Source organism: Balaenoptera ricei, chromosome 10 (assembly GCF_028023285.1).
Source record: "Balaenoptera ricei isolate mBalRic1 chromosome 10, mBalRic1.hap2, whole genome shotgun sequence".
Classification (NCBI taxonomy): Eukaryota; Metazoa; Chordata; class Mammalia; order Artiodactyla; family Balaenopteridae; genus Balaenoptera; species Balaenoptera ricei.
In genome coordinates, this window is record NC_082648.1 from 41,897,557 (window position 1) to 41,913,981 (window position 16,425).

The 16,425-nt window shown below is 38.1% G+C and overlaps 1 protein-coding gene across 1 annotated transcript in view; it reads left to right on the forward strand.

Moving 5' to 3' along the window:
• Positions 1–16,425, forward strand: part of SPATS2 (spermatogenesis associated serine rich 2) — a 141,421-nt gene that overhangs the window by 61,480 nt on the left and 63,516 nt on the right. The window contains exon 2 of the mRNA XM_059935829.1: positions 4,153–4,423. Coding sequence (XP_059791812.1) covers positions 4,399–4,423 — 25 coding nt within the window. The 5' untranslated portion in view covers positions 4,153–4,398. The remainder of the gene's footprint in view (positions 1–4,152; positions 4,424–16,425) is intronic.

Below are 16,425 nucleotides of genomic sequence, written 5' to 3' on the forward strand. Positions count from 1 at the left end.
AAGAACATTCCTGGCAGAGGCAACACCTTAAGGGCCTTAAGGTGAGAACATATCTTAAGTTATAAAAGGGACAGTAAGGAGGCCAGTGTGGCTGGTGTGGAGTACCTGAGAGGAAGAGTAGTAGGACGTGAGGTCAGAGAGATAAAGCAAGGATGGGGACAGGGTGTTAGAGCAGATAAGACCTTTTAGGCCACTCTAAGGGCTCTGGCTTTTACCTTGAATGAAATGGGGAGCTGCTGGAGGGCTTTGAACAGTGGAATTGGGACATAATGTCTTATAATTTTAAAAGCAGCCATGTGAAATAGAAGCCAGAGAGTGGCAGAATAGAAGGCTCAGGATGCCAGTTAGGAGACTATTACAGTCTTGATTATAGCAATGCAGGTCAGAAATGATTGTGGCTTAGACAAGGGTGGTAGCAAGTGGAGAAGGTAAGAAGCGGTCCAGTTCTGGTGTATGCAAAAGGTAGAACAGATAGGATTTCTTCTGATGGATTGGCAGTGGGGAGTGAATGATACTGGTCCCTTGTTTTAAGGGAATTTTCCTGTATATTATCTGTGAATGTTTTTTCTGTTCCCTTTATTGAGTCCTATGTTTTTTGAGTCTGTTATATTTATTCTAATTATCCTTAGATTGGATCATTTTTATGTTCTAATATTATCTTCTAATTGCTTTAATATCTGTTTTTGTTTTTTTTTTTAATTCTGAAAGCCTTTCTCCACTCCATTCATTCTGTTTTCTCTGTATCTGTTCTTTTTCTTGCTGTTTCTGACATCTTATTGAATCTTTAATTGTGGTGTTTTGTTTTTCAGGTTTTCTTCAGTTTTGCAGACATCTTTCTTTTCATTCTATTTAATCTTATTCATTCTTTTTTTTTTTTAAATACATTTATTTATTTATTTATTTTTGGCTGCATTGGGTCTTTGTTGCTGCGCGAGGGCTTTCTCTAGTTGCGGCGAGCGGGGGCTACTCTTCATTGCGGTGTGTGGGCTTCTCACTGTGGTGGCTTCTCTTGTTGCGGAGCATGGGCTCTAGGCACGCGTGCTTCAGTAGTTGTGGCACGCGGGCTCAGTAGTTGTGACTCGCGGGCTGTAGAGCACAGGCTCAGTAGTTGTGGTACGTGGGTTTAGTTGCTCCGCGGCATGTGGGGACTAGGGCTCGAACCTGTGTCCCCTGCATTGGCAGGCGGATTCTTAACCACTGCGCCACCAGGGAAGCCCCTATTCTTATTCATTCTTTCACTTATTTCCTAGCTCTTATTTTATTGTATCTTTTTAAATTTATTTGTTTTATTTATTTATTTTTTTGGCCGCATTGAGTCTTCATTGCTGCGCGCGGGCTTTCTCTAGTTGCGGTGAGTGGGGGCTACTCTTCGTTGCGGTGCGTGGGCTTCTCATTGCAGTGGCTTCTCTTTTTGTGGAGCACGGGCTGTAGGCGTGCAGGCTTCAGCAGTTGTGGCATGAGGGCTCAGTAGTTGTGGCTCACGGGCTCTAGAGCGTGGGCTCAGTAGTTGTGGCGCACAGGCTTACTTGCTCCGTGGCATGTGGGATCTTTGCAGACTAGGGCTCGAACCCATGTCCCCAGCATTGCCAGGCAGATTCTTAACCACTGTGCCACCAGGGAAGCCCTGTATCTAAATTCTTATTTGAAGTATTCAAATAAGTATTCAAGGGAGAATCTCTTTTGGTTTTGCGGGATTAGATTGTTTTCCAGGTTGGGTTCTTCATCTGCTGCGTAGTAATTTCTTCTCTCTCGTTGTCTTTCTCTTTTGTTATTGGAGATTTGATAGTTGCTGTGTCATTTTTATTGATCTTCTTTATGTTTTATGTGGAACAGTTCTGTTTATACCTTTTGTTTGACAGAGATTGTTGAAATATCCTTGATATGTTTCCCACCTAATTTGAGACCTATCCCCACCCAATCTTGCTTATCAACTATGGTTAGTGGTTGATTGTTGCTTTCATCCTTTTTTCAAGCTAAGGGCATGAAGGTAGAGAAGAGCTTGCCATTGAAGAGTTTAATCATTTTTGATGATTTGAATTCTGTTCTTTTTTCTAAAATCTCATAAAATGTTTTCTATCAGGCCTCCTTTATCCAGTGGTAAATTCCATGTATTAACATAAGCTTTGGCAGATTCTCCCAATGTGGCTTAATGCCCTGGAAGATGGCAAGCCCCAGAGGTTCAGCCTCCTTTTCCTGAGGTCCCATAGTGGTTTATAGAGTTTTGTGGGGTTTTTTCCACACTGTGCGGCTTGCGGGATCTCAATTCCCTGATCAGTGATTGAACCTGGGCCCATGACAGTGAAAGTGCAGAGTCCTAACCACTGGACCACCAGGGAATGCCCTAAGAGGCTCTTACTCTTGATGGATTTTTTTTTTTTAAACTTACCCATGACTATCCCTTTCATTCTCCTCCTTCCACATTGGAAAGTATTTCATATAAGGTCACTCTCATTTCCTTCTTGGGTTGCATTTTGTAAAATGTTTATCCTATCAGGTGTCCAGGTATAAGAGTTCTATGATCCTCCTCCTGCTTTCTTTACCCAGAAATCTTGGACATGTATTTTTATTTATTTATTTATTTATTTATTTATTTATTTATTTATTTATTTATTATTTGGCTGCGTTGGGTCTTTGTTGCTGCACACAGGCTTTCTCTAGTTGCAGCAAGCAGGAGCTACTCTTGGTTGTGGTGCGTGGGCTTCTCACTGCGGTGGCTTCTCTTGTTGTGGAGCACGGGCTCTAGGCACGTGGGCTTCAGTAGTTGTGGCACACGGGCTTCAGTAGTTGTGGCACACAGGCTCAGTAGTTGTGGTTCGTGGGCTCTAGAGCGCAGGCTCCGTAGTTGTGGCGTGTGGACTTATTTGCTCAATGGTATGTGGGATCTTCCCAGACCAGGGCTCGAACCCGTGTCCCCTGCATTGGCAGGCGGATTCTTAACCACTGCCCCACCAGGGAAGTCCCTGGGCATGTATTTTTTAAATGTTCAGTAATATGGAAAAAAAAACATTTGTATCTTTGCAACTTATAAAAGCTTTCTGTAGTATTGACTAATCCAAATTTTGATGTTTCAGTTTTCCTTATTAAGTTAAATTCCCCTTATCCTCTCCTCTCCCCACTCACCCCCTCCCCACCCTAAGTGTCTTGCAACTATATGTGAGCTGGGAAACCTGAGGAGCGGTTAGATAAAGGAAATTCTAGAAGAAGAGAAAAGACCCTTGATTTGGACAGGAAGAGCAGGTGGTAAGAGAGATCTTAGGGAATGATAAGAAGTAATTATTTTAGTCTGTGAAGCAGAGATGGGGATAAGATTTTTTTTTATATCTTATTGGAGTATAATTGCTTTACAATGTTGTGTTAGTTTCTTCTGCACAACAAAGTGAATCAGCTATAAGTATACATATATCCCCATGTCCCCTCCCTCTTGCATCTCCCTCCCACCATCCCTATCCCACCCCTCTAGGTGGTCACAAAGCATCGAGCTGATCTCCCTGTGCGATGCAGCAGCTTCCCACTAGCTATCCATTTTACATTTGGTAGTGTATTTGTCAGTGCTACTCTCACACTTTGTCCCAGCTTCCCCTTCCCCCCTCCACGTCCTCAAGTCCATTCTCTACATCTGCATCTTTATTCCTGCCCTGCCACTAGGTTCATCAGTACCGTTTTTTTAGACTTCATATATGTGCATTAGCATACGGTATTTGTTTTTCTCTTTCTGACTTACTTCACTCTGTATGGCAGACTCTAGGTCCATCCACCTATTACGTTCCTTTTTATGGACACTTAGGTTGGGGATAAGATTTTGAGTTAGATACAAGCTAAGAAGAATAAGAAAACATGCTTTCTGAACTAAGAAGATGGTTTGATTCTAAGATTAAAGTTTCTTAAAGAGCAAAATATTGCCTTTTTTTTAAGGTTTACAGTGATTTCTTATTTTTTGAGAAACTTTTTTTTTAAATTGAAGTATAGTTGATTTAAAATGTTGTGTTAATTAAAATATTGCTTTTTACAACTGTATTCTTTCTAGAGTACTTTCTTTTAATAACTAGTTTCATTTAGAAAAAGTATAAAATAAAGCCTGTGGATATCTCTTAGAAATTTTGTACAACTGTTACTGTAATAGTGAATATGTGTGTGTGTGTGTTTTCCCCCCAGAATCTCCCTGGAAAAAGAGACATGAATGTCTGCAATGATATTTCCTGACAAGAAGTTGATACGAGAGAAGAAAAGGAGACCAACAGCTAGTGAACAGAATTTCGAATAACCAGGATTTTTATATTTATCACCTCCAACTACAGCCTTCTGTTGCCTGTTTTTAAATCAGAGATCACTACAATCAGAACCAAGACAAGGCAAAAGGATACTTTTCTTCTGTATTTTTTGAGATTAAAAAAACCTGAAATGTCCAGGAAACAAAACCAGAAGGGTAAGATTCCATGTGGGCATAAATTGTTAAAAGCATAGTTGTGGAGTAATGATCACCATTTCTATCTGTACATAGATTTGAGTGTTTTGAGTGATGTTATGCTTTTCCTCACCTAGTGCAGTACTACTGATAGTTATAACTTATCTTTCTGTCATGACTGCAATTAATTTTAGAAGAGTATGGAACATTCACAGCTTTATCTGTTGTGCCTTTAACTACCTAAGGATTTGTGGATATTAGATTATAGCTTTTTGTGTTACTAGTTTGGGAATTAATTCATATAACAGTTCCTTTTCTACTCTTATAAACTTATTAATATACTTTTAAGAAAGCCAAATGCATCTTGAAAGTGCACTTTTTGGAGAGTGAACATATGTTATAAGGGGTAGGAGATAACTTACTACAGGATATTCTATATCCTGTGAGTTGATGTTTCTTCAGAGGCAGGAAATGAAGCAAGAGTAATTGCTTCTAGTCATCGATTCCTTCTTTAGCTTTCCTTCCGGGATTATGACTCTAGCTTTTTGTATAAAGTAAAATATAAGTTGCAAAGAGTCGAGAAATATCAAAAGTAGTTATAAGGAGGAAGGGACAACAAAGACTATGAAGTCACTTTTTCAGCTTTCCAAGAATAGCTGCGAAAATGTAAAGGGATACATAGCACTAGAACTGTCACGCATAACTGGAATATGTTTGTTAAAAGAATGACCATAGCTATCCTGGATTTTTTTCCCCTCACTCAATTTAATTTTCAATTTAAAGTCAATGTTTTTTAATTCAAAACAAAGCTGTGGACCCAGGTCTCACGTGTTAAATATGAAGGAAATGTTTAAAAAAAATTTTTTTTAATTGAGTATAGTTTATTTACAATGTTGTGTTAGTGTCAAGTGTACAGCAAAGTGATTCAGGTATATACAGACACATGCACACGCACACCCACTATTCTTTTCCATTAGGTTGTTATAAGATGTTGAGTATAGTTCCCTGTGCTATAATTAGGTCCTGTTGTTTACCTGTTTTATAGGTATAGTAGTGTGTATCTGTTAATCCCAAACTCCTAATTTATTTCTCCCCACCACTATCCCCTTTGGTAACCATAAGTTAGTTTTCTATGTATGTGAGTCTTTTTTGTTTTGTAAATAAGTTCATTGTATCATTTTTTTAGATTCTACATATAAGTGATATCATATGCTATTTGTCTTTCTCTGACTTACTTTACTTAGTATGATAATCTCTAGGTCCATCCATGTTGCTGCAAATGACATTATTTCATTCTTTTTTTATGGCTGAGTAGTATTCCATTGTGTGTGTGTGTGTGTGTGTGTGTGTGTATCACATCTTTTTTATCCATTCATCTGTTGATGGACATTTAGGTTGAAGGAAATGCTTTTAAACTTAATTTTGACTGGCCAAATCAAAAATCTCATTATAAGAAAACAATACACCAGAGCTGCTTGTGGTTTTGAAAGCTGTAGTTTCATTGTATAGAAAACCTGTATAAAGAAAATCTGAGATCTAAGGAATGGTTAGGTTACTAAAGAAGCTGAACTCTTCTGTGGAGTGAGATTTATCAACTGAAAAGTTTTTAAAATTTCATCTAAAAAGTTTAGCATTTAATTTTTCCTAAAAAAGTTAACTTCAGATTGCTTTGACCTTTTAAAAACTATAGAGTTTTTGTTTATTTCATGCCTGTGTTGTTCCAGAGCTATAAAAAAGTATCATTGCTTTCTATAACTGCTATCCAGTTGCTGTAAAATGAATATAAATTTTAGATCACATCATAGGCATTAAGTGCTAACAAATTTCGATTGAACATAGCCTAGATTTACACTTAGTTGAAACAAAAGAAAGCTTATATGTTGTTAGGACTTTCTCTGAAACAAATATATACATACATATAACTGATATTTGAACCCCCCCAAATACAAAATACTTATAAAATTCTATCTCATTTAATTCATTTATATATTTAAAATTTCATTGTTTTGGGTTTTATTAGTCCAAATAATTATACTGACTTTATCAGCTTAGTTAAAATACATTAAAAAGATAGATACTATGGTAGTTTCTGTTCTCTAGTGACAACTCATTTACTAAGTGTCATTTTGTAATGAGTTATGTTTTTATTCCACAGTAGACCATGTTTCCATATTTTCCTATATCAGTAGTACTGGTAAATTTCTTATTTAATGAAATATTTAGTGGAGTTAAACTTGTATGGCTTAAATTAAGGTCAATTTCAGCTGCAGCTATTGATTGCTCCAAGCCTTTTAGCCAACACCTAGCAGAAGTCAGTTAGATCAGTGCTTCTCAAAGTATGATCTGTGAACTAGAGAAATATTTTAAAATGGAGAGTGTTTAGAAAGTTTTTTTTTTTTTTTGATGTGGACCATTTTTTTTTTTTTTTTTTTTTTTTAAATTTATGGTTGTGTTGGGTCTTCGTTTCTGTGCGAGGGCTTTCTCTAGTTGCGGCAAGTGGGGGCCGCTCTTCATCGCGGTGCGCGGGCCTCTCATTATCACGGCCTTTCTTGTTGCGGAGCACAGGCTCCAGACGCGCAGGCTCAGTAATTGTGGCTCACGGGCCCAGTTGCTCCGCGGCATGTGGGATCTTCCCAGACCAGGGCTCGAACCCGTGTCCCCTGCATTGGCAGGCAGATTCTCAACCACTGCGCCAACAAGGAAGCCCCTTTTGATGTGGACCATTTTTAAAGTCTTTATTGAATTTATCACAATATTGCTTCTGTTTTATGTTTTGTTTTTTTGGCCACGAGGCATGTGGGATCTTAGCTCCCCGACCAGGGATTGAACCAGCACCCCCTGGTATTGGAAGGTGAAGTCCCAACCACTGGACCGCCAGGGAAGTCCCTAGAAACTCTTTTATAGTGATTTGACAGTGCTGTAACATCCAAACCCTTTCAAAACAGTTTTATTGAGTTATAATTTAATACTATAAAATTCATCGATTATAAATGGACAATGTTATTATTTTTAGTAAAAAAAATTTTTTTTGGCCTCGCCGCAAGGCTTACAGGATCTTAGTTCCCCGACCAGGGACTGAACCCAGGCCCTCGGCAGTGAAAGCACCGAGTCCTAACCACTGGACTGCCAGGGAATATCCTGTTTTTAGTAAATTTATGCAGTTGTGCAACCATCACCACAATCCTATTTTAAAACACCTTCCTCACCCCCAAAAGTTTACTCTTACCTGTTTACAATCAATTCCTGCTTTCAACCCCAGGCAAACACTGATCTACTTTCTGTGTCTTTAGTTTTGCCTTTTCTAGAGATTTCATATAAACAGATTAATACAGTACGGTTTTGTGTCTGGTTTCTTTCACTTAAGTGCAATGTTTTTGAGGTTCCTTAATGTTTTTTAATGTATCAGTAGCTTGCCCCTTTTTACTGCTGAGTAGCATTAAGGTATAAAAAGGAAAAACCCTGTTTCTTTTTACACTCTGCTACTCATGATGTTTGTGTGACCAGAAGTGTGGATGTTTTTCCCACATTGACCAATTCTCTGATACCAGCTGGGTGTCCCTACAATCCAATTCAATTCTGACACTGTCTACTTGGAGTTAGTGTTAGATCCCACAGGTTAAGGGCTCAGTCCCTCAAGACTGCTCCCACTTCAGACACCAATCACGAGTAGTGGATTCCCAAGTTATCCACCCCTCTGTCCAACTTGGCTACAAACGGGTGGTTTCCACGACCCCCTCCTCAGGTTCAGTAATTTGCTATAATGCTCACAGAACTCAGGGAAACACTTACTACTTTTACTGGTTTATATACATAAAAGAGAAAGTGATAAAGAATACAGATGAACAGCCAGATGAAGAGGTATATAGGGTGAGGTCTGGAAGGGTCCCCAGTGCAGGAGCTTCTGTCTCCACGAAGTTGAGGTGTACTACCCTTCTAGCACATGGATGGGTTCACTAACCTGGAAGCTCTCTGAACCCCATACTTCAGAGATTTTTTTCAAGGTTTTATCACATAAATGTGATTGAGTATTATTAACTCATCTCTAACTCCTCTCTTTTCCCTTACCCAACGGATGGGGGTGAGGCTGAAAGTTCCAAGCCTTAATCATGGCTTGATCTTTCTGGTGACCATGCCCCCATCCTGAAGCTGTCCAGGAACCCACCAAGTTGCTTCATTCGAACTAAAGACGCTCCTATCACCCAGGAAATTTCAAGGCATTTATGATCTCTTAGGAACTGGAGTCAAATACCAAATATTAGAACAAAAGATGCTCCTAGCACCTTTATTGCTTAGGGAGTTACAAAGGTTTTAGGAGTACTAGCCAGGAGCTGGGGATGAAGACCAAAATATTTATTTCTTATTATACTACAGTATCACAGGTTATATCACATTTTGTTTCTCCATTTACCAGTTGATTATTCATTTGGATTATTTCCAGTCTTGACTATTATGAATAATTATAAATCATGAACATTTGCTTACAAGTCTTTGTGTGGACATATGTTTTTGTTTCTCTTGGGGAAATACCTAGGAGCAGAATTGGTTAATTTTCAAAGAAATTGCCATGCCGGACTGTTTTCCAAAGTGGCTGACCATTTTATAATCCCACCAGCAATAAATGTTGGTTTTGGACGCTTCATATCCTTGCCAACACTTGGTATGGTGTCTTTTTTATTATAGCTATTTTACTAGGTGTGTACTGATATTTCATTGTGGTTTTGATTTGTACTTCCTTAATGACTAATAATGTTGACTATTTCTTCATGTGATTATTAGCCATTTGTGTATCTTTTTGGGTGAAATGTCTATTTAAATTCTTTATTCATTTTTACAAATTGGGTTGTAGGTCTTCTTCCCCCCCACAAATTTTTTTTAATTGAGGTATAGTTGATTTATAATATTATATAAATTTCAGGTGTACAGCATAGTGATTCACAATTTTTAAAGGTTATACTCCATTTATAGTTGTAAGAATTTTTTATTCTGAATATAAGTCCATTATCAGGTACATGATTTGCAAATATATTTATATATTTTCCCAGTCTGTGATTTGTTTTTTCATTTTCTTAATGGTGTCTTCCCACCGCTCCCACCCCCCGCCCCCGTACCATGCGGCTTGTGGGACCTTAGTTCCCCAACGAGGGATCGAACCCGGTCCCTCGACAGTGAAAGCGCAGAGTCCTAACTACCGGACCGCCAGGGAATTCCCAATGGTGTCTTTTTAAAAGTGAAAGTTTTAAATTTTGATAAAACCCAGTTTATCTTTTCTTAAAGTATAGTATAATAAGTAAGGTGTAGGGTAAATCCTCCAACCTTTTTTCCCCCAAAGCTTTATTGGCTATCCTGGTTTCTTTATGTTTCCTTAGAAATTTAGAATCAGCTTGTCAATTCATACAAAAATATCTGCTTGGAATCTGATAGAGATTGCATTAATCAATAGATCAATTTGTGGAGAATTGTTATCTTAACAATAGTGAGTCTTTCAATTCATGAATGTAGCATATCTCTACATTTATTTAGATCTTACTTTCTCTCCGTAATGTTTTATAGATTTAAGCGCACAGACCTTGCAGTTCCTTTGTTGAGTTTATTCCTAAGTAATTTATTCTTTTTTTTTTTTTTTTTTTTGGTTGCACCAGGTCTTAGTTGCAGCAGGTAGGCTCCTTAGTTGCAGCTCACCAGCTCCTTAGTTGTGGCACACGAACTCTTAGTTGAGGCATGCATATGGGATCTAGTTCCCTGACTAGGGCTTGAACCCACGTCTGCTGAATTGGAAGTCGGATTCTTAACCACTGTGCCACCAGGGAAGTCCCAGTAATTTATTCTTTTTGATGCTGTTGTGAATGGGACATTTGATTTTTGTTGTTGTTAAACTCACTTATTAGTTCAAGTAGTTTTTAGTAGATAACTTAGATTTTAAATATATAATGCTATGTCCTCTGTAAATAAAGTTCGTTTTCCTCCTCTCTTCCATTCTAGATGACTGTAATTTCTTTTTTCTTGCCTTTTGCATGGGCTTGAACTTCCAGTACATTGTTGCAAAGAAGTGTGAGGGCAGGCATCTTTGCCTTGTTCTCACTCTTGAGGAGGAGCATTTAGTCTTTTACCATTAAGTATGATGTTACCTGTCGGTTTTTCCTAGATACCCTTTATCAGTTTGAAGAAGTTCCTCTCTCTTCTTACCTTGCACCTTGCTGAGTTTTTACATGAATGGGTATTGGGATTTTGTCAGATGTTTTTTTATGCATCTATTTCAGTGGTTCTCAAACAGGGATGATTTTGCTGCCTAGGGGATATTTGGCAATGTCTGGAGACATTTTTAGTGGTCACAGCTTGGGGCTAGGGTTCTATTGGCATCTAGTGGATTTAGGTCCAGGATGCTGTAAACATTCTGCACTACACAGGACAGCTCTACACAACAAAGATGTGCTTGGCTTTATTTAAAGTGTCAATGCTGCTGAAGTTGAGAAACTCTGATCTATTGTTATGATCATGCGTTTTTGCCCTTTATTTATATAGAGCATTATATTAATTAATTTTCATATGTTAAACCAATTCTGCATTCCTGGTATGAATCCCACTTGGTCATAGTATATATCTTTTTTTATGTTACTGGTTTCTGTTTGCTAATACTTTGTCATAGATTTCTACACCTGTATTCATGAGAGATATTAGTCTGTAGTTTTCCATTCTTGTGATGTGTTTGTCTAGTATATGATTCATTCTAGAGAATATGCCATGTGTGCTTTAAAAGAATGTGTATTGATTTGTTGTTGGGTGGAGTGTTCTAGCTATGTCAGTTAGGTTGGGTGATCATGATGTTCAAGTCATCTATACCCTTACTAATTTTCTGTTCAGTTGTTCTGTCATTTACTAAGAGAAAAGTATAGAAATCTTCAGCTGTAATTGTTGAATTGTGTATTGTTCCTTTCTATTCTGTCAGTTTTTAATTCACATATTTTAGGACTCTGTTATTAAGTGTATATAGATTAATAATTGTTATATTCTGCTGATGTATTGATTTTCTTATCATTACAAAATGTTCTTTTTTATCTCTAGTAATAGTTTTTATCTTTAAAGTTTTAGTTTTTCTGCTAGTAATATAGCTGTTCCAGCTCTCTTACAGTTACTGTTTGCAGGGAATATATTTTTCATCCTTTTACTTTCAATCTTTTTGTGTCTTGGAGCGTAAGGGGTGTCTCTTGTAGGCACCATATAGTTAGATCTTGCTCTTTATCTAGTCTAACAACTCTACCTTTTGATTATTTAGTCCTTCACATTTAAAGTATTTATCAGTATGATTGGGTTTATGCCTGCCATCTGTTGTTTTCTATATGTCTCATTTTTATTCCTTTGTTACTCCTTTATTTCCTTCCTTTGTGTTAAACATATTTTTTAGCGTGTTTTAATTCCTCTGATTTTTTTTTTTTTTTTTTTGGCTGCGTTGGGTCTTCGTTGCTGCACGCGGGCTTTCTCTAGTTGCGGCGAGCAGGGGCTACTCTTCGTTGTGGTGTGCAGGCTTCTCATTGCAGAGGCTTCTCTTGTTGCAGAGCATGGGCTGTAGGTGCGCGGGTTTCAGTAGTTGCAGCACACAGGCTCGGTAGTTGTGGCCCACGAGCTCAATAGTTGTGGCTCACAGGCTCTAGAGCACAGGCTCAGTAGTTGTGGTGCACGGGCTTAGTTGCTCTGCAGCATGTGGGTTCTTCCCGGACCAGGGATTGAACCCGTGTCCCTTGCATTGGCTGGCGGATTCTTAACCACTGTACCACCAGGGAAGTCCCTCCTCTGATTTTTTTAAAGCTGTTTTAAAAATAGTTATTTTATTAGTGATTGCTCTAGGTTGCAATATGCACCTTTAACTTACCACAAGCTACTTCAGGCTAATACTGACTTAATTCTGGTAAAATATAGTAACTTTGTTCTAGTATAGCCTCATTGCCTCTCCTCCTGTTTTGTTTTGTTTTGTTTTATTCTTCTTTTTACAGGGTAATTTTATTTTATTTTGTTTTAAATTTTTATTGGAGTATAGTTGATTTACAATGTTAGTTTCAGGTATACAGCAAAGTGAATCAGTTATACATATACACTCTTTTTTTTTTTAAGAGATGTTACTCTTAATCTGAAAATAGTACTTCAAGACCAATAAGTACACGAATCATCTATTAAAAACATGGATAATATATTTAAAAAAGCAGTTCTCAGAAGATGAAAAGCAAATCATAAATAAACATATAACAAGCTAGTCGACCTCTTTTATACTCACAATAAGAAACTGCTTAGCCCATGGGCTTTTCAAATGTTAAATGATATAACCCAGAATTTGAGAGGATGTGAAGAAACAGACTGTCTTGTTTTTACTGGCTAGACTGTGAATTGATTACATCAGAAGAGTAGAAGCTTCCCGTGATCCTGAAAAGAGGCTTTTTTAAAAAATTGAGAGGATGTGAAGAAACTGACTGTCTTGTTCTTACTGGCTAGACTGTGGATTGGTTACATCAGTAGAGTAGAAGCTTCCCATGATCCAGAAAAGAGGCTTTTTAAAAAATTAATCCTTCCCTACCAGATGAGGTAGGGAATCCTTCCCTATTCTACTGAATAATATATAAGCCCTACAGAAGCAGTCAAGGGTAGCCTAGGGTTAGGGTTAGGCTTAGGGTTAGACTTAGGGTACGGCTTAGGGTACGGGTTCGGGGAGGTGTTCGGGTACGGCATATGGTATGGGTTAGGGTTAGGGTTAGGGTTAGTGTTAGGGTTAGGGCTCGGTTTAGGGTACGGGTTAGGATTAGGGTACGTGTTAGGGTTAGGGTAGGGGTTAGGGTTAGGGTACGCGTTAGGGTTAGGGTAGTTATAAAAAAAAAAAAATAAAGAAGCATATTTGTACTTCTAATAAAAAAAAAAATATATATAAGCCCTAGTTTGTTGTCCAAACATTTATTTCTTTCTTATTTTTTTAAAAATGCAATGAAATAAATATGAGTTTCAAACAAGCCTGGGGAACTGGCTTCAAAACACATGCAAAGCCGTGCAAGAATCACAGCAACATTTATAATCAGTTGTTGCAGACATTACAACAAAAGCTGAGGCAAGACTCATCCTCAGAGGGCTGGAACCCAAGCCAGGCTTGTCACTTGTGACTTCCACCTTGGCCTGAGTGAAGATGTAGACACGTTGAGAATGAACAGAGTATTTTCAGTCAGAAAGACCTGAATTGGGGACCCATTTTCCCTCTCAATGGGAAATAATAATAGTTTCCTTTTTTAAAATTAATTAATTAATTAATTTGGTTGCACTGGGTCTTAGTTGCAGCAGGCAGGCTCCTTAGTTGCGGCAGGCATGCTCCTTAGTTGTGGTTCCAGGGCTCCTTAGTTGCAGCTCGCTGGCTCCTTTAGTTGCGGCACGTGGGCTCCTTAGTTGCAGCACGTGTAACCTTTAGTTGCGGCACGTGGGCTCCTTAGTTGCAGCACGTGTAATAGTTTCTATTTCATAGCAGTGTTTGAAGTTCAAGAGATGACAGTGTACAGAAATAAGATATGCATATGTCATTTGTTTAGATATCATCTCATGAATAATACTATTTAACACAAAATATCTGGAGACACAGTTCTAAGGGTTTATGTATATTACCTTGTTTAATTCCTCACAAAAATACCCTCTAACGTAGTTACTTTTCTTATCTCTATTCTACAAATGAGGAAACTGAGGCACGGGGATACTAAATTATTTCCCCAAAGCCTCAGAGCTACTAAGGACCAAATCTGGAATTTGGTGCCAGACTGTGATTTGGTATCCTTAAACAGTCTGCTATATTGCTTCACTTGCCAGGCTTACAATAATAGCTTCATAAGCAGCTTAGCAAACTGCAGTTTCTCCTTCTGTTTTGCACTGTTATTTTCACATATATTATATCTATGTATGATATAACTATATATGATAATTATAACAATATCATGTTATTTATTGCTTTAAACAATCTTATACTTTTGGGAGAAATTTAGAGAAGAAAAGAGAGAAAAATATATACATAGTCTCTTTTTTTTTTAATTAATTAATTAATTAATTAATTTTTGCCTGTATTGGGTCTTCGTTGCAGCGTGCGGGCTTTCTCTAGTTGCGGCGAGCGGGGGCTACTCTTCATTGTGGTGCGCAGGCTTCTCATTGTGGTGGCTTCTCTTGTTGTGGAGCACGGGCTCTAGGCGCGGGAGCTTCAGTAGTTGAGGCACACGGGCTCAGTAGTTGTGGCTCACGGGCTCTAGAGCGCAGGCTCAGTAGTTGCAGTGCACGGGCTTAGTTGCTCCATGGCATGTGGAATCTTCCTGGACCAGGGCTCGGATCCGTGTCCCCTGCATTGGCAGGCGGATTCTTAACCACTGTGCCACCAGGGAAGTCCCCATAATCTCTTATATTTACCCAAATATTTACCATTTTGAGTACCCTTAACTCCTTCCTCTGGACCTGAGTTCCTGTCTGGTTTTATTTCCTTTCAGCCTGAAGAATTTCCTTTAGTTTTTCTTGTAGGGCAGACCTGACAGGAATGGATTCTTTTAGCCTTTTAAAACTCTGGAATGTTTGTATTTTAACCTTCGTCTTTGAAGGATAGTTTTGCTGGATATAGACTTCTTCTTTGACATTTTTTTTTCTTTTAGCACTTAGAATATGCCATTCCACTGAATATGTCATATTATTCTTTGTTTGTGATGAGTCATTTTTCTACTGTTGCTGTTAAGATTTTCTCCTTGTCTTTAACAGTTTGACTGTCATACAGCTTGGTATGGCCCTTTTGGGAATTTCATCAAATGTTGGCCATAATTTCATCAAAAAAATTTTTTTTCTGCTCCTTTCACTCTCTCCTCTCCTGCTAGGAATCCTATTATATGTATAGTGGTAAGCTTGGTGTTATCCCACAGGTGACTGAGGCTCTGTTCATTTCTCTTGTTTTTTTTCTACTTTTCAGATTGTTTAATTTCTGTTGATTTCTTTTAAACTTCACTGATTCTTCTGCCATCTCAGATCTGCTATTAGGTCTATGTAGTAAGCTTTTCATTTGGGTATTGTATTTTCAGTTAGACTTTCTTTTTAGCTCCTTTTCATACTTTCTATTTCTCTATTGAGATTCTCTATTTGCTGAGTTGGTGTGACCATATTTTCCTTTAATTCTTTGAATATATTTATATTAACTGTTTTGAAGTCTTTGTTAAGTGCACCAACTGAGCCCTCTCAGAATAAGTTTCTATTGACAGGTGTTTGGGTTTTTTCCTGTATATGAGTGAATCTTTCTTTTCTTAAAGCTTTTTTAAAAAGTAGATAGTTTAGATAATATATAGTGTTAACTCTGGATTGGTATTAATTTTCTGAGGGTATTTAAAGAATTAGTCTGGACTTAAAACTGAAGAATCTACTTCCTCCATGTGTACAGCCACTAATATATCTGCACATTTTTAAATTCTAATTTTTATTTTTTAGCTTTGTTTTTTTAGGGGTTGTCCCTGTGTCTGCAATGTTTAGTGCGCAGCCAATGATTTGGACCAAGGTTGTGCTCAAACATCTCAAACCTATAGACTCTTATCCTCTGCTGATTGATCTATGTGGGTTGGGGAGCACATTCAAAATTCAGACAGTTCTCAATTTTGCTTTGACTTTTACTTTCCACTGGTCTCCCCTGTACATGTACAAAGTTTCTCATTTAGTTAGGGATGTATAGAAAGTTTATCTAGCTTTTCTTTTTTCCGTTTTTTTTTTTTTTTTTGGCTGCACCATGTGGCTTGCAGGATATCAGGTCCCCAACCGGGGATGGAACCTAGGCCCTCTGTAGTGAAAGCATGGAGTCCTAACCACTGGACCGGCAGGGAATTCCCAATCTAGCTTTTCTATGGCTCTTTCATTTCCAGAATTTCCCTGTTAAATTTCCCATTTGTTTACCACTCAGTCAACCAAGACTCCAGCTTCAGAGTAGCAAAGCAGCAAGTTTTTCTATTCATTTCCTACTGAGTTCTGCCCTTGAGCTGATGGAGCTGTGAGGTTTTGCC